At 57.1% G+C, this 17,607-nt stretch overlaps 1 protein-coding gene across 1 annotated transcript; it reads right to left on the bottom strand.

The window, feature by feature from the left end:
• Positions 1–1,680: 1,680 nt before the first annotated feature.
• DERA (deoxyribose-phosphate aldolase) lies at positions 1,681–17,562 on the bottom strand. Its single transcript, XM_066590724.1, has 9 exons — positions 17,452–17,562; positions 16,516–16,613; positions 16,301–16,448; positions 14,917–15,012; positions 11,549–11,683; positions 10,764–10,892; positions 3,731–3,843; positions 2,215–2,364; positions 1,681–2,059 (listed from the first exon to the last, which is right to left on the bottom strand). The coding sequence occupies exons 1-9, from the start codon at positions 17,480–17,482 to the stop codon at positions 2,003–2,005; spliced, it is 957 nt and encodes a 318-aa protein (XP_066446821.1). The 5' UTR covers positions 17,483–17,562; the 3' UTR covers positions 1,681–2,002.
• Positions 17,563–17,607: the final 45 nt, after the last annotated feature.

Here is a 17,607-nt window from a genome sequence, read left to right as displayed (position 1 = left end):
TTAGTTGTATTCTTATTTTATTATTTTTGTCCTCCCCTTCCAAGAGCCTTAACTGTGGTGTCCTTCTGTCGGTCAGACTCTGTGTTTTATATCTGTTGTAGGACCATCAATGGCGTCACCAGGGGGCGGTGCAAGGACGTTACAAGTGGCGGAGCATCAAAAGCACTCACACACATACATACATAGGCAAGTGGTCGTTAGTAGTTTGATAACACTAGTGTATTTGTCAACACATCCAGAGTCCTACCACCACTCCACACCAGATCACTTTATCCAGAGATCCACCATGTACGACGTCAGCTGGAGGGGCAGTTAACCCTTAGTTCCCGTTAGGGGCCCAGCTCCATCATTGCACCTGTTTGGAGTTTTCCTTTCAGCTCGTCTCTCGGTACTTTTTACTTAAAGTTTGTGGTAATTACGGAGCTCCATTTAATCCCTCTAATATGCGACACCATCCAGAATGCAGAATGAATGTAATTTGTGGTAAATAGTCTCCATCTGTATTCAATTACAAGAGACCCTGCAGGGAGAAGTACCTGGCAGCACGTACAGCGACAATTAGTGGCCAGGAATGAGCGCTCGGCGCCAGTTAGTGTCGGCGCCGCTATGTAATTTTATAGTCACAGGTTTTCAGCTTTCTCGGGCTCACTCATTAATTCTCTGCATCTCCATTGTGTCCATATCTGCAGCTGTAAATACCGGAGACTGCAAGAGACCCGACACGTACCAGCGGACGGCAGATCGCCACGCTTCAGAAGCCGCCATGATCAGATTTTTAAAAGGCCACTAACCTGCAGTCGCACCTCTACTTTCTGTATACTTGTTCTTGGCGTTCTCACGCTGCGGAGACACCAAAATCGGCACAAGGAATTGTTCCTCCAGAGCGCCACAGACATCTCCAAGCCAAGCAGCCAAGAACACCCTGTGAGGTGCCGAGCGTCTGAGGCGGAGGGGTCAATGCTTCCGAATGTAGTGCTGAAGACTAGTTGGATGGATGGTGGCAGGAGGAGTCGGTGCACAGCCCGCTGCACAGTGGAGAAGGAGACGATTTAGGCGTTTTGTTCTTGTCTTCACGTCACAAATGCAGAAAGGGTAAGTTGGCAGCGTGCTGGAGCAGTTTATCTCCAGACAGACCCCGCTGCTGAAAAAGTGAAGAGCAGCAGAGATGGATGTGGGTACAGAAGAGGCAAATGCCCTCATAAACCTGTCATCCGACACCGCCTCGCGGTTGACTCGCCTCATTTTGGCCCAATTTTGGATCATTAGAAGCCCCCTAAGCCACGTTGTCTAGGAGACACTTTAAGACTGGTCAGTGAGGTGCAAAGTGTCTAAAGCAAATAATAAATTTGACACTCACCACGTACAACAGCTTGTTAGCACAAATTGAGCCAGAATTGTGGAGCATTCAGCTCACCAAATGATTCCAGTAATTGGGAATGTAAGGATCATATGATATTTAGGGTCCACAAGTGTCTCACCGTCCACCCTACCCATCACCGCTAAACATCTAGCAGAATTTGTGCACTTCGCTGTAGACATCCACCTTTCTGAACAAGAGGCGCCTCCACTCTAAAGTTCTAGTACCCAGCAAGGAGCACACCGATCTTCATAAACAGGAGGCGCTCCGCAGTGCAGTTCTAGTACCCAAGCCCAGATGACAAATCATACTAGACAGAATGATGCAGAAAATGAAGATTTATTCAGAATTTAGGGTACAGACAGGAGTACACAATGTGCAGAAGATGCCTTACTTCTATCCTGGAGCCCCCAGAAGGGACTTTTTAGTGATGCCTCCCTGCTGTGTTCTGAAATGCAGGTGGATCCTCTGATAATCAGATGATGGAGAATAGCAGAGGCTAACAGTTAGAAGACGGGAAGCCTCATGTGGAATGCAGGACGGAGCATTGTGGCCCCCGCGACCTCTGACCTAGTCTTCGTGTGGGGGGGGGGGGGGGGGGATCCTGAGTTTCTAAGGCTGTACCTCAGTGAACATTGGGATGTCTCAGGCCATCGGTAGATCATGGTGCGCAGCGTACCGTCCGGTCACATGATGGTAAATCTAGAATAGAAGTTACAAGTCTGTAAATTAAGTGTGGTGCCAATAACATGGTGACCCCAATAGGTAGCCCCCTCAACAGTAATATCCCATGTAGATCTCAGTACTACCTGCATGGATCATCACACCCATCATGGACTATTTCAAGTCAGACTCACCTGTCTTTCAATATCACCCAGCAGAGTACTGGCCCCGACACGGAACAGGTGAGGCGTCAGCCAATCATCACCCAGCTCTTCCTTTATCAGTGACAGCCAGACCAGCGCTTCCTTGGCGCTACGGATCCCTCCGGCAGGTTTAAATCCAACCTAAGAGATAGTAATAAAGGAGATGAGAGGAGCAGCAGCAGAAGTCAGGTAGGTGCGTAAGTACGGCTCTGTACACATTTGCATTGTCCGTCTACAATCCCATAAATAGATTCAAAAACAGATGGACATGAAGGGTTAATTTTTTTTGAATGGCTCAATTAAACAGATTTTTCTAAAAACATAAAAAACAGCCTCAGCTTTAATTAATTTTGCGTCCGGTCGCATCCGTTTTCTTTAAAGGGGTTGTCCCGCAAAATGAAGTAAAGTTAAACATTTCTGTATGGCATGCGCAGACCAGCTGTGCGGCGCGAGCACGGTGGAGTGGCCCCTTCAATGGGACAGAAGAGGCAGACTGCGCATGCGCGTCTAATCGAGCCAGGAGAAGGATTCGGTCGGCGCCATGGCGACGCCAGCACAGGGGGGGGCCCCCTGTAGGTAAGTGAATAACTTCTGTATGGCCAATATTTAATGCACGATGTATATTACAAAGTGCATGTATATGGCCATACAGAAGTGCTTAGCTTTACTTTATTTTGCGGGACAACCCCTTTAAAAAACAAAAAAAAAAAAGGAAGGATCCGTTTCACGGAACAGATGACGAATACAAACGGGAAGCGGTTTACATCGCTTCTCTGCTGACAATGAAAAGAAGCAGAGGGCAACTTTCCACCAGATTTTTTGGATGAATACACACAGAGCGCCATAGAAACCTCACTGAAATCAGAATAAAGAGACGTTCCCGGTTTTCTGTCTCTAACAGAAAAATAGAATGTAAACACTGAACGCAGCTGTGAATAGAACCAAACCGTGCCCGCCCACGTGACCATAATAGTTCAAGATACATATGGCGGACATCAACATGCACAAGCGAATCCGAGAGCCAGAGGTCCTGCTGCACCATTATCGGATGTGAGCACCTACGATACCCAGAAACCCCGCAACCTTGTTCACTTTGCAGAGGAACGCATCCAACCGGCATTCTGACATTATCCCGATTGTTGCAGGAGCCTCTGCTCATCATCCAGACAGTGCGACATATGATAGCAGCAGTTACATAGGGAAAGGGGACTGAGCAAGCATACGCCATACACAAACCTGGATGTGTCATGTAGGCCAAGTTTGTGGTCTCTGAAGATGTGACACACAACTATGGCCACATTGGACAGTTCAACCTAAGGGCGATGAGAAAAGTTACTTGCTAACCCCTCACAGGAGACAGAGAAGAACACAGCGTCCTCCACGCTTAGGACAGGAGAGTTCCGTGCCCGCTGCTCTTAAGACAGGAGAGCCCGGTACCTGCTGCCCTCAGGTCAGGGCTTGTATCCCGTTGCTCTACTCTAGTTCCAGACAGAATGCAATAATTTACCTTGAAGCCAGTTTTCCAGTAGTAATCCCGGATGGCTCGCACCATTACCAAGGCCACGGGGTACGTAGCGTTGACTGACTCTTTTCCTGTGGACGTCTTGATGAAGTCAGATCCTAAAATAAAAGAAAATATGATTTGATCACCACGTTAATCATTCTCTACACCAATATGGAGACCCAGGGAGGCAACAGCATGCAGGCCTGTACAGGACAATCTACCAGAAATGGCACCAAACACCATGAAGGACTCCAAACATGACCACTCTTTGGCCAGTGTTTAACAATGAGGGGTGAGTCCTAGACCAAAGTGCGGGCAGAGGGGTGTTTGGGGTTAGAATGTGACACCGGCTGTGATGGAGGGGCCTATTCACAACTCTGCTGACAACGCCGATTCCTTCTGTGACCTTGATAACCGAAACGCTCAGATTCATAGAATTTGGTGGGTGGAGGGGCATCTTACCTGTACTTTATCTTTGCTACTTGGACTCTCCATTCTGCTGTTTATGTGGGTCACTTTCGTACATCCATGATGGCCACCAACATTTTCTAGTGCTCTGACACTAAAGCACTCTGTAATCGGGCAGCAGTGATCATATAAGCAGCACAGGCCAATCACAGAGCAGCTACAGTATATAGGTAACTTTAATACTACCAATACACTATAGATGCTCAGGTTGTCCAAAGATGGCGGTGGCCATCTTGACGGCTAAAGAATGGAACCAGCGAAACGAAGGGCTAGGAAGAGAAGATAAAGTACAGGTAAGATACCTCTCCACTCTGCGGCCCCAAAACTGGAGTCGCTTTATTTCACAAATATCTGTTACATAGAAAACAGGAGCTGAAGGGACGGAGGACATAGTGAATGAGCACCCAGTGTCAGGCAGCTGCTACCAAAGCGGAGAAGAACACGGCAAGCACCAAAAGAGGCCTAGATGTAACTGTAGTGTTGCCATTAAATATCACAAAGTAGGCAGGACCCATTATTGGGGTCATTTAATCTGAAGTGGCGGACTAGAAATAGGGCCATGGGGGCAACTAGGAGATCTACAAGGAAGCAGAGCTCATCAGCATGGGAAGATTCTTTACCTTCACACAACAGTGTCCACCGCTATCAGAGCAGTCACTCTCTGGGGCCCCCAACTGTTGGGGTCTGGATGTCTGTAGGCTGTAATATTACTGTCGTAGTCGCCGATTCCACCATTTATTCTGTTGCCAGATTTGGAGTCAGGAAGGAAATTTTCCCCAAGATGCGGTCAGTTGTCTGATGGAGGTTGTTTTCCTTCTGCTGGCTCGGAAACTGATGATGGGAGGACCAGTGTCTTTTCTAACCTTGCCCCGTGGCACATAGTGGGTTGATTGCTGGGCACATTGAGGGGTGTGCCGGCCCCCACATGTCATTAGCAGCAGACAATGGCTGGCGCCTCCATTACACAACAGCTGGCCCTGCGTACGGCTTCTAATCAATTTGGTCAAACAGAATGACTTTTAATCAGCTGTTGATAAAAATAGAAGCTGAAATGTTAATTCTAATGGATGACGCCTCAGAATCCATCGCCGCCGATTCTCCCGCGAATTTAATGACTATTCAGCAACTCATTACCGCTCCGAACAAGATGAACATTTTCCAGTTCATTAAAGAAATGTTCTATGTATTTTTGCATTGTCCTCGTGATTCGTTACAGGGAGTCTTAATTACAGGATAATGGATAATGGTTATTAAATGCAGCTCCATTCATCGGCGAGACGGCGGAGAGGGCGCAATAAAATTACTACCTTCAAAGATTAACCCATCAAATTATTATTCAATTCGCAAAATCTTTTTTAGGCTTTGTGGTAACGAGAGGAGATTAAAGTCTCACATTAGAAGTCACCGCAAACCTTACAAGGAGCGGCCACCAAAGACTATTAGAAAACAAAGACCATATTATGGGGAGATGCAATCGAGGTCACTGGCGCTCATATGTTATATACAGCAATATTCAGGGACAATTCTAGTTACCAAGCTGAAAAAGACGTGAGCGCAGAACAAACCCTGAGGATCCAAAATGTCTGACCCTCAGCCATAAAGAGATCATGACCAAAGGGACACTGTCAACATGTCATCCGCCCAATATCTACCATCCATCATCTGCACCCCATCCGCCCCCCCCTCCCCATTTCCTCCTCCTCTTCTCTGCCTTTCCTTCCCAGGCCTTCCTAAGCCTCTCCCCTGACCAACACCCACTCCCCCCCGTGTTTTCCCTCCCCCTCCCCTGCTCCCCCCCCAGTCTGCTTCCGCTCCCCTGCTCCCCTCCCCCGTCTTCTTCCGCTCCCCTGCTCCCCTCCCCCGTCTTCTTCCGCTCCCCTGCTCCCCTCCCCCGTCTTCTTCCGCTCCCCTGCTCTCTCTCCCCCCCCAGTCTTCTTCCGCTCCCCTGCTCTCTCTCCCCCCCCAGTCTTCTTCCGCTCCCCTGCTCTCTCTCCCCCCCCAGTCTTCTTCCGCTCCCCTGCTCTCTCTCCCCCCCCAGTCTTCTTCCGCTCCCCTGCTCTCTCTCCCCCCCCAGTCTTCTTCCGCTCCCCTGCTCTCTCTCCCCCCCCAGTCTTCTTCCGCTCCCCTGCTCTCTCTCCCCCCCCAGTCTTCTTCCGCTCCCCTGCTCTCTCTCCCCCCCCAGTCTTCTTCCGCTCCCCTGCTCTCTCTCCCCCCCCAGTCTTCTTCCGCTCCCCTGCTCTCTCTCCCCCCCCAGTCTTCTTCCGCTCCCCTGCTCTCTCTCCCCCCCCAGTCTTCTTCCGCTCCCCTGCTCTCTCTCCCCCCCCAGTCTTCTTCCGCTCCCCTGCTCTCTCTCCCCCCCCAGTCTTCTTCCGCTCCCCTGCTCTCTCTCCCCCCCCAGTCTTCTTCCGCTCCCCTGCTCTCTCTCCCCCCCCAGTCTTCTTCCGCTCCCCTGCTCTCTCTCCTCCCCCAGTCTTCTTCCGCTCCCCTGCTCTCTCTCCCCCCCCAGTCTTCTTCCGCTCCCCTGCTCTCTCCCCCCCCCCCAGTCTTCTTCCGCTCCCCCGCTCCCCCCCCCCAGCCTTCTTCCCCCCTCCCGCTCCCCCTCCCCAGCCTTCTTCCCCCCTCCCGCTCCCCCTCCCCAGCCTTCTTCCCCCCTCCCGCTCCCCCTCCCCAGCCTTCTTCCCCGCTCCCCCTCCCCAGCCTTCTTCCCCGCTCCCCCTCCCCAGCCTTCTTCCCCGCTCCCCCTCCCCAGCCTTCTTCCCCGCTCCCCCTCCCCAGCCTTCTTCCCCGCTCCCCCTCCCCAGCCTTCTTCCCCGCTCCCCCTCCCCAGCCTTCTTCCCCGCTCCCCCTCCCCAGCCTTCTTCCCCCCTCCCCCTCCCCAGCCTTCTTCCCCGCTCCCCCTCCCCAGCCTTCTTCCCCCCTCCCCCTCCCCAGCCTTCTTCCCCCCTCCCCCTCCCCAGCCTTCTTCCCCCCTCCCCCTCCCCAGCCTTCTTCCCCGCTCCCCCTCCCCAGCCTTCTTCCCCCCTCCCGCTCCCCCTCCCCAGCCTTCTTCCCCCCTCCCGCTCCCCCTCCCCAGCCTTCTTCCCCCCTCCCGCTCCCCCTCCCCAGCCTTCTTCCCCCCTCCCGCTCCCCCTCCCCAGCCTTCTTCCCCCCTCCCGCTCCCCCTCCCCAGCCTTCTTCCCCCCTCCCGCTCCCCAGCCTTCTTCCCCCCTCCCGCTCCCCAGCCTTCTTCCCCCCTCCCGCTCCCCAGCCTTCTTCCCCCCTCCCGCTCCCCAGCCTTCTTCCCCCCTCCCGCTCCCCAGCCTTCTTCCCCCCTCCCGCTCCCCAGCCTTCTTCCCCCCTCCCGCTCCCCAGCCTTCTTCCCCCCTCCCGCTCCCCAGCCTTCTTCCCCCCTCCCGCTCCCCAGCCTTCTTCCCCCCTCCCGCTCCCCAGCCTTCTTCCCCCCTCCCGCTCCCCAGCCTTCTTCCCCCCTCCAGCTCCCCAGCCTTCTTCCCCCCTCCCGCTCCCCAGCCTTCTTCCCCCCTCCCGCTCCCCAGCCTTCTTCCCCCCTCCCGCTCCCCAGCCTTCTTCCCCCCTCCCGCTCCCCAGCCTTCTTCCCCCCTCCCGCTCCCCAGCCTTCTTCCCCCCTCCCGCTCCCCAGCCTTCTTCCCCCCTCCCGCTCCCCAGCCTTCTTCCCCCTCCCGCTCCCCAGCCTTCTTCCCCCCTCCCGCTCCCGCTCCCCAGCCTTCTTCCCCCCTCCCGCTCCCCAGCCTTCTTCCCCCCTCCCGCTCCCCAGCCTTCTTCCCCCCTCCCGCTCCCCAGCCTTCTTCCCCCCTCCCGCTCCCCAGCCTTCTTCCCCCCTCCCGCTCCCCCTCCCCAGCATTCTTCCCCCCTCCCGCTCCCCCTCCCCAGCATTCTTCCCCCCTCCCGCTCCCCCTCCCCAGCCTTCTTCCTCCCTCCCGCTCCCCCCCAGCCTTCTTCCTCCCTCCCCAGCCTTCTTCCTCCCCCCCCCCAGCCTTCTTCCTCCCTCCTGCTCCCCCCCCAGCCTTCTTCCTCCCTCCTGCTCCCCCCCCAGCCTTCTTCCTCCCTCCTGCTCCCCCCCCCAGCCTTCTTCCTCCCTCCTGCTCCCCCCCCCAGCCTTCTTCCTCCCTCCTGCTCCCCCCCCAGCCTTCTTCCTCCCTCCTGCTCCCCCCCCCCAGCCTTCTTCCTCCCTCCTGCTCCCCCCCCCCAGCCTTCTTCCTCCCTCCTGCTCCCCGCCCCAGCCTTCTTCCTCCCTCCTGCTCCCCGCCCCAGCCTTCTTCCTCCCTCCTGCTCCCCCCCCAGCCTTCTTCCTCCCTCCTGCTCCCCCCCCCAGCCTTCTTCCTCCCTCCTGCTCCCCCCCCCCAGCCTTCTTCCTCCCTCCTGCTCCCCCCCCCCAGCCTTCTTCCTCCCTCCTGCTCCCCCCCCCAGCCTTCTTCCTCCCTCCTGCTCCCCCCCCCAGCCTTCTTCCTCCCTCCTGCTCCCCCCCCCCAGCCTTCTTCCTCCCTCCTGCTCCCCCCCCCCAGCCTTCTTCCTCCCTCCTGCTCCCCCCCCCCCAGCCTTCTTCCTCCCTCCTGCTCCCCCCCTCAGCCTTCTTCCTCCCTCCTGCTCCCCCCCCCCCAGCCTTCTTCCTCCCTCCTGCTCCCCCCCTCAGCCGCCTTCCTCCCTCCTGCTCCCCCCCCCCAGCCTTCTTCCTCCCTCCTGCTCCCCCCCCCCTCAGCCTTCTTCCTCCCTCCTGCTCCCCCCCCCCTCAGCCTTCTTCCTCCCTCCTGCTCCCCCCCCCCTCAGCCTTCTTCCTCCCTCCTGCTCCCCCCCCCCAGCCTTCTTCCTCCCTCCTGCATCCCCCCCAGCCTTCTTCCTCCCTCCTGCATCCCCCCCAGCCTTCTTCCTCCCTCCTGCATCCCCCCCAGCCTTCTTCCTCCCTCCTGCATCCCCCCCCAGCCTTCTTCCTCCCTCCTGCATCCCCCCCTCAGCCTTCTTCCTCCCTCCTGCTCCCCCCCCTCAGCCTTCTTCCTCCCTCCTGCTCCCCCCCCCAGCCTTCTTCCTCCCTCCTGCATCCCCCCCAGCCTTCTTCCTCCCTCCTGCATCCCCCCCAGCCTTCTTCCTCCCTCCTGCATCCCCCCCCAGCCTTCTTCCTCCCTCCTGCATCCCCCCCCAGCCTTCTTCCTCCCTCCTGCTCCCCCCCCAGCCTTCTTCCTCCCTCCTGCATCCCCCCCTCAGCCTTCTTCCTCCCTCCTGCTCCCCCCCCCAGCCTTCTTCCTCCCTCCTGCTCCCCCCCCCCTCAGCCTTCTTCCTCCCTCCTGCTCCCCCCCCCTCAGCCTTCTTCCTCCCTCCTGCTCCCCCCCCAGCCTTCTTCCTCCCTCCTGCATCCCCCCCAGCCTTCTTCCTCCCTCCTGCTCCCCCCCCCCAGCCTTCTTCCTCCCTCCTGCATCCCCCCCAGCCTTCTTCCTCCCTCCTGCATCCCCCCCAGCCTTCTTCCTCCCTCCTGCATCCCCCCCCAGCCTTCTTCCTCCCTCCTGCATCCCCCCCAGCCTTCTTCCTCCCTCCTGCTCCCCTCCCCAGCCTTCTTCCTCCCTCCTGCTCCCCTCCCCAGTCTTCTCCCCCCCCCCCCCCAAGTCTTCTTACCCTTCCCTGCCCCCCCAGTCTTCCTCTGTAGTTTGTAGGACAGGTGAGTACAATCTATTAGTTCCTGTTATCAGCCATGTGAGGCTAGGGGAGGTGACACACTATCACCTGTATGACCGGTAATCTGCTCTTTCCCTCCCGTGTTTGCAAACAGCCCCTTTGCATTCTTAGCTGCACCTTTTGATGATGGAATGCGCGAGGTCTCTACTGTGCCTGCGCCACACTGACCATGGCGCATGTGCTGAGAGTCACAGGCCAGCAGTGAGGTGACAATGCAGCATTGTGGCGATGATAGAACTTACTTCTCATCTGCCGACTATGCTGAAGCTAATAAGATAAAGAACGTTTACAATCTTGCGCCAAAGTGAATGCAACTTGTTTTTCCCTAACATACTTTGTTAGCATGAAATGGATTGTGGGGCTGGTAGAGCGCAAAAAAACAACGACTTGGAAGAAATGCATCCATCTTCTCAGGGTTGGTGGGATAGCATCAGCCGTTGCAGGAGGCCAAGACACTTTCCTGTCTCTCAGAGGAACGCGGGGATCATCTGACTGGAATGATGATAATCTGCAGAGCAGCAGACCAGGAGCGCCATCTGGTGTACAGAAAGTGGTACTGCAGTCCTTGCTCTGTGCCGCATGACCAGCTGTCCCCCAGTAACGGTGCCCCCTCCAGTCCTGTGTCTGCATACATAAGTGCGGTGAGGGTAACCACCCTCATACATCCTTGAAGGTTCGGCGACAGCAAACTCTTCTGTGCACCTGCATGCGGCGGACTGCGATATGGGGGTGACACAGCACAAGAGCAACCACGACTGAGCAGCCACGACTGAGCAGCCGTAAGCCGCGGGACATCAGGAGAGCCACCACGACACCAGTATGCTCTAGTTCGTCATTTTGGTTTCCATCTTGCCGCCTATGTAAAGAACTGAGTAGGAGGGGCACATACCTGCCATCATGGCCACCAGACTGGCCTTGTACACGTTGGTGAGGGAGCCAAGCTCTCCGGTGCCCAGGATGGTTTTCATGTGCGCCTCTCCGCACGCCTCGCGGAACATCCGGATTTCCTCATACAGTTCTAGGGAAAGAGACAAGACGGTGACGAGGACCCCGTAAAGGATGACTGACCGACAGCCGCTGCTCCAATCACAAGATACCGGGAGAGCAGGACACTAGCAGACTTATGGCCCATCTACACAGTACAAGCCGTGGCGCAAACGATGGCTCGTCCCACTGACGCCTGTAGTGCTAGACAGTAGCGAGTATTGCACGGAGGTGGAGCCATCTTCCCTTTGTTGCCTCCATCCACAGTAAGGGGGCAGTCGCCGCAGCCATTTACACGATTGTGACTCAGGATTCTGACATATAGTCTGGTTTAGAAGGGCCAGAAGCTCCATCATCATAAGGCCAACAATGCCGTCTGCGCATCCCCAACCAATGGCAGCGTATTATCTAGTGTGATGTCACCAGAACACACACCCTACAGAAAGTGACATCCCTCCACTGAGGTCATCGTCTGCTGAAAGGAAGGGGTCCAGAGTAGCCCCCCTCAGAGTAGAAGCGCGGATCAAGTGCTCAATCTCCAGACAACACTTCCTGTCACTGTGTGGATCAGAGCGGTTAGACACTGTGCAGACCCACTAACACTAAAAACGGGGACCCCGGTCAGAAACTCTGGAACAAGGCAATAACGCAGACAATTAGGGGCCGCTGCAAACGGGTAGTAAGAGGCACCTTCCCAGCGACCGGTCAGAACCAGCGTCCTGTTTATCACTATGTCGATCTCTGAGGCCCCATCTTCCACAGCCATCCTGACCTCTTCCAGCCGGGTCTTCAGGGATGTCTGACCGGCCGGAAACCCGGTGGCCACTGTGGAGAAGAAAAAAAAAAAAAGGTGTTGGCTACAGTTATCAGCAAGTGTACGAAACAGCATAACCCCCGAGAAGGGGAGACCCCACCGCCGCGGCAGCAGCGAGGTACAGCACGGAGACGCAGCCTCATCGCCACCCCTGCAGCAGCACGGCGCGGAGACCCAGCCTCATCGCCACCCCGGCAGCAGCACGGCGCGGAGACCCAGCCTCATCGCCACCCCGGCAGCAGCACGGCGCGGAGACCCAGCCTCATCGCCACCTCGGCAGCAGCGCGGCGCGGAGACCCAGCCTCATCGCCACCTCGGCAGCAGCGCGGCGCGGAGACCCAGCCTCATCGCCACCTCGGCAGCAGCGCGGCGCGGAGACCCAGCCTCATCGCCACCTCGGCAGCAGCGCGGCGCGGAGACCCAGCCTCATCGCCACCTCGGCAGCAGCGCGGCGCGGAGACCCAGCCTCATCGCCACCTCGGCAGCAGCGCGGCGCGGAGACCCAGCCTCATCGCCACCTCGGCAGCAGCGCGGCGCGGAGACCCAGCCTCATCGCCACCCCGGCAGCAGCGCGGCGCGGAGACCCAGCCTCATCGCCACCCCGGCAGCAGCGCGGCGCGGAGACCCAGCCTCATCGCCACCCCTGCAGCGGCGCGGAGACCCAGCCTCATCGCCACCCCTGCAGCGGCGCGGAGACCCAGCCTCATCGCCACCCCGGCAGCGGCGCGGAGACCCAGCCTCATCGCCACCCCGGCAGCGGCGCGGAGACCCAGCCTCATCGCCACCCCGGCAGCAGCACGGCGCGGAGACCCAGCCTCATCGCCACCTCGGCAGCAGCGCGGCGCGGAGACCCAGCCTCATCGCCACCTCGGCAGCAGCGCGGCACGGAGACCCAGCCTCATCGCCACCTCGGCAGCAGCGCGGCGCGGAGACCCAGCCTCATCGCCACCCCGGCAGCAGCGCGGCGCGGAGACCCAGCCTCATCGCCACCCCTGCAGCGGCGCGGAGACCCAGCCTCATCGCCACCCCTGCAGCAGCACGGCGCGGAGACCCAGCCTCATCGCCACCCCTGCAGCAGCAAGGTACAGCACGGAGACCCAGCCTCATCGCCACCCCTGCAGCAGCAAGGTACAGCACGGAGACCCAGCCTCATCACCACCCCTGCAGCAGCAAGGTACAGCACGGAGACCCAGCCTCATCACCACCCCTGCAGCAGCAAGGTACAGCACGGAGACCCAGCCTCATTACCACCCCTGCAGCAGCACGGCACGGAGACCCAGCCTCATTAACACCCCTGCAGCAGCACGTCGGAGACTCAGCCTCATCACCGCCCCTGCAACAGCAAGGCACCGCACGGAGACCCAGTCTCATCACCGCCCCTGCAGCAGTAAGGTACGACATGGAGACCCAGCCTCATCAACGCCCCCTGCAGGAACAAGGTACAGCACGGAGACCCAGTCTCACTACCGCCCCTGCAGCAGCAAGGCACGGCATGGACACCCAGCCTCATTACTGCCCCTGCAGCAGTAAGGTAAGGCATGGAGACCCAGCCTCATCAACGCCCCTGCAGCAACAAGGTACGACACGAGACCCAGCCTCATCACCGCCCCTGCAGCAACAAGGTACGACACGGAGACCCAGCCTCATCAACGCCCCCTGCAGCAGCAAGGTAAGGCACGGAGACCAAGTCTTTCTACCGCCCCTGCAGAAGTAAGGCGCGCAACGGAGACCCAGCCTCATTACTGCCCTTCCAGCAGTAAAGTACGGCACAGAGACCCAGCCTCATCAATGCCCCTGCAGCAACAAGGTACAGCACGGAGACCCAGTCTCCGTACCGCCCCTGCAGCAGAAAGGCACGGCACGGAGAGCCAGCCTCATTACCGCCCCTGCAGCAGTAATGTACAGCACAGGGACCCAGCCTCATCAACGCCCCTGCAGCAACATGGTACAGCACGGAGACCCAGTCTCATCAAAGCCCCTGCAGCAACAAGGCACGGCACGGAGACCCAGCCTCATCACCGCCCCTGCAGCAGTAAGGTACAGCATAGAGACCCAGCCTCATTACTGCCCCTGCAGAAGCAAGGCACGGCACGGCGACCCAGTCTCATCACCGCCCCTGCAGGAACAAGTTACGGCACGGAGACCCAGTCTTACTACCGCCCCTGCAGCAACAAGGCACGGCACGGAGACCCAGCCTCATCACCGCCCCTGTAGCAGTAAGGTACGGCACAGAGACCCAGCCTCATCACCGCCCCTGCAGCAGCAAGGCACGGCATGGAGACCCAGCCTCATCACAGCCCCTGCAGGAACAAGGTGCGGCACGGAGACCCAGTCTCGCTACCGGCCCTGCAGCAGTAAGGTACGGCACGGAGACCCAGTCTCACTACCGGCCCTGGAGCAGTAAGGTACGGCACGGAGACCCAGCCTCACTACCGGCCCTGCAACAGTAAGGTACGGCACGGAGACCCAGCCTCATCACCGCCCCTGCAGCAACAAGGTACGGCACGGAGACCCAGCCTCCACCAGCTAGGGAGCATGCGCCTAGCCTGTGTGATCATGTGACTAAGGGGGAACACCTCGGGGACGTCAGGGCAGCGCCCAGCTATGGATTAGCGGGAGCTATTCCATGCTAGGATTAGATAGGTGTGCATCACTATTTATAGACATGTTGTTGGTTTATCTCCATGCATGATAAAGGCGTATTATACGCGCCGAAACGCGTTGCATCTGAACTGTATGGCTAATTTTTTGTGGACTACGTTTTTTATGGAGTTCACTTGTATGTGATTAATAAAAGGACTGTTGGATTCTATCTCTGGATCTGATTATATTGACTATTCCAAGGACCCCCACACGAGCGAAGATATGGTTTTTCTATCAATTCTTGGGGTTTTCTTAATTGCTGCTCTCCATGGGACATAGATCATTGGTGGACCTAGACAACAGCTTTTGTTGAGCCTGTCAGGATCTCCGATGTGGGTGGGTACCTTCATTTATGGGGGGTCCTGCCTAGCACCAGGTGAGTTAATCCTGTTATTCAATACTTTCTGTTTGCATCCAGGCACTGTCTCCATTATCTACTGTCCCTTCCAAGAAAACCTCACAAAACTGGCACTGCAGCGGCGAGAGTCCCACCTCCCACGCAACTACCTTCGACCCCCAAACATGGCAGCCACCGGCCACTGACACGGCAACTAGCCTCAGCACCAGATGAACCACAAGTACCACACAGCACTCGACTAACCTGAGGCCACCGGTATGTGACAGCCAGCGTCCTTTAGAGCGTGCACGGCATCCTTTACCCTCGCAGGATAGACGCACACAGCGCCGGTCGCAATACCTGCAGGAGAGAAGCCAGAAGTGAAGAGCACCATCATACAGTTATTCCATAGCGGCAGATGCAAAAAACGGCGCAATTGTGAAGTCGTCTTGTAGTCCTCGTCATGTTTCTGCAGCCCTGCCTCCCTCCGTCCATCCATCCATCTCACCCGTGTTCGGTCCATTGGTAAGAGGTTTGGGACAGCTGCATTACCACAGAGAACGCCAACGTCCAGCGATCGGCAATTGTACGTATCTAGGAGAAACTCCCACAGCCACGACACATGCAAGACGTATGACTGCGCTCCGAGCGTACCGCCATCTTTACTCACTTCTCTAAAACATCCACAATGCAACATTAGCATTTCAGAGCCAATTGCGTCCTCATTCACGGAATCACCGTTCGTACAGATGAGGAACGTGTGAGCCGGACGGCGACGCTTACGGTCCTGAATACGCTGTACAGACTCAGATCTACACATCACGAGCGCCTGTCGCCATCGTTCCAAGCTTGTGTCGAGGCTTTGGACGTATCAGCGAGATGCGTGCAGCGAGGAAGGGCTTATTCACATGGGCGTCTGTGTTGCATAATACGCAGTAAATGGCGCCCGTTTATTTCAATGCGTTCGCTCACATGAATGCATTTTCAAATATTTTGTTTTCCGCAAAAAAAAAAAAAAAATGCAGCACGTAACGCGCACAAACTAAACTTCACCGCCCAACAAGATCAATGGGAGCCGCTTGTGTGATCTTTGGTGTACTCAAATACACAGAGGACGTTCATGTGGACATACGCAATATTGGTACACGAAAATCAGGATGGTCTCACATTACATTGGATCCTCCGGTCGGAGGTTCATCGCAGACCCAACCGAATGCACCGGAAGACAAAGCCGGGCGGACAGTGGGCAGCCCCCCTCATAGCTGCTCCTCAAGGTTCCGCTCTCCGGCTCCCTGAAGCGGTGTCCCGCCTTCCGATATTAGCGCGGGGCATTTTTCTCGTGTACGAAAAACATTTTCGCCATCTCCTGGCGACACCAGTAAGATGCAGAAAATTCATGTCCAAGTATATATTCGCCATGTTCTTATGTGATCTTGCAGACTTATCGGATGACTTAAATCATACGGACCAAAATACAACGTGCTGCGTAAACTGCGCGTCTGACCCCCCCCTCCCCGAGCAGAAAACAAACTGGATGGATCTCTGCAGGAACCCCATTTGCATCACTCTTCACTGGAGACAGGACCTAACTCTGTTGCAGACCTGCTACGCTGGAGCACCATCATTGCGAAGCTTGTAGCGTCCATACCTGAGTCGGCCATCTTGAGGCTCCGCAGGAGGTCATCTCTGATTGGACGTTTGGCCTTGAAGCAGAGGCGGTGCACGTTGGACGGCGTGTCGTCTCCGGAGAGGGCAGTCAGATCGATGCACGTGACGGCTCTCAGCAGCCAGGCCACCTGCGGAGGACACGAAGGGTTAATGGTCGTCACAGGCTGCCCCAACCGATGTCCACCTTCCCCTCACCTGCCAGTCCTTCTTCACCGTCCTACGACTCTCAATCTGCTCAGCCCGTCGCAGGACCGCCGGCTGGTTCACCGCGATTCGCGAGATCCACCCGAGATCTGAGGAGATCCACAGATCAACTACAAAGCTCAGACCCCAGAAACCACAAACACTGCGGATCCCCTACAAGACACCGAGCACTACTTCACCCACCATCCGTCGCCCCTTCAGACCCCCTATAAAATACCGAGCACTATCCCACCCACCATCCGTTGCCCCCTGCGGAACCCCCTATAAGACACCGAGCACTACCCCACCCATCATCCGTCACCCCCTGCGGAACCCCCTATAAGACACCGAGCACTACCCCACCCATCATCCGTCACCCCCTATAAGACACCGAGCACAACCCACCCATCATCCGTCGCCTCCCTGGGGAACCCCCTATAAGACACCGAGCACTACCCCACCCATCATCCGTCACCCCCTGCGGAACCCCCTATAAGACACCGAGCACTACCCCACCCATCATCCGTCACCCCCTATAAGACACCGAGCACTACCCCACCCATCATCCGTCACCCCCTATAAGACACCGAGCACTACCCCACCCATCATCCGTCGCCTCCCTGGGGAACCCCCTATAAGACACCGAGCACTACCCCACCCATCATCCGTCACCCCCTGCGGAACCCCCTATAAGACACCGAGCACTACCCCACCCATCATCCGTCACCCCCTGCGGAACCCCCTATAAGACACCGAGCACTACCCCACCCATCATCCGTCACCCCCTGCGGAACCCCCTATAAGACACCAAGCACTACCCCACCCATCATCCGTCGCCCCCTGCGGAACCCCCTATAAGACACCAAGCACTACCCCACCCATCATCGCGGACCCCCTATAAGATACCAAACACTACCCCACCCATCGCCCCCTGCAACCCCGCATTACTCAGCCCGCTGCCCGGGTTTCTGGAGGACATCACCGGTCGCGGCTATAGACACAACACTTCCGGCACTTAATGCCCCGCCCTCCCGCACGTGAACGCAGAGCACATGATGTGTTCCCCACTCGCATATTTAGGATTTCAGCCGCAGTTCAGTAGAG

The sequence above is a fragment of the Eleutherodactylus coqui genome, chromosome 2 (genome assembly GCF_035609145.1).
Source record: "Eleutherodactylus coqui strain aEleCoq1 chromosome 2, aEleCoq1.hap1, whole genome shotgun sequence".
Classification (NCBI taxonomy): domain Eukaryota; kingdom Metazoa; phylum Chordata; class Amphibia; order Anura; family Eleutherodactylidae; genus Eleutherodactylus; species Eleutherodactylus coqui.
Note: the sequence above shows the minus strand (reverse complement) of the source record. Positions and strands in the feature narration are given on the sequence as shown.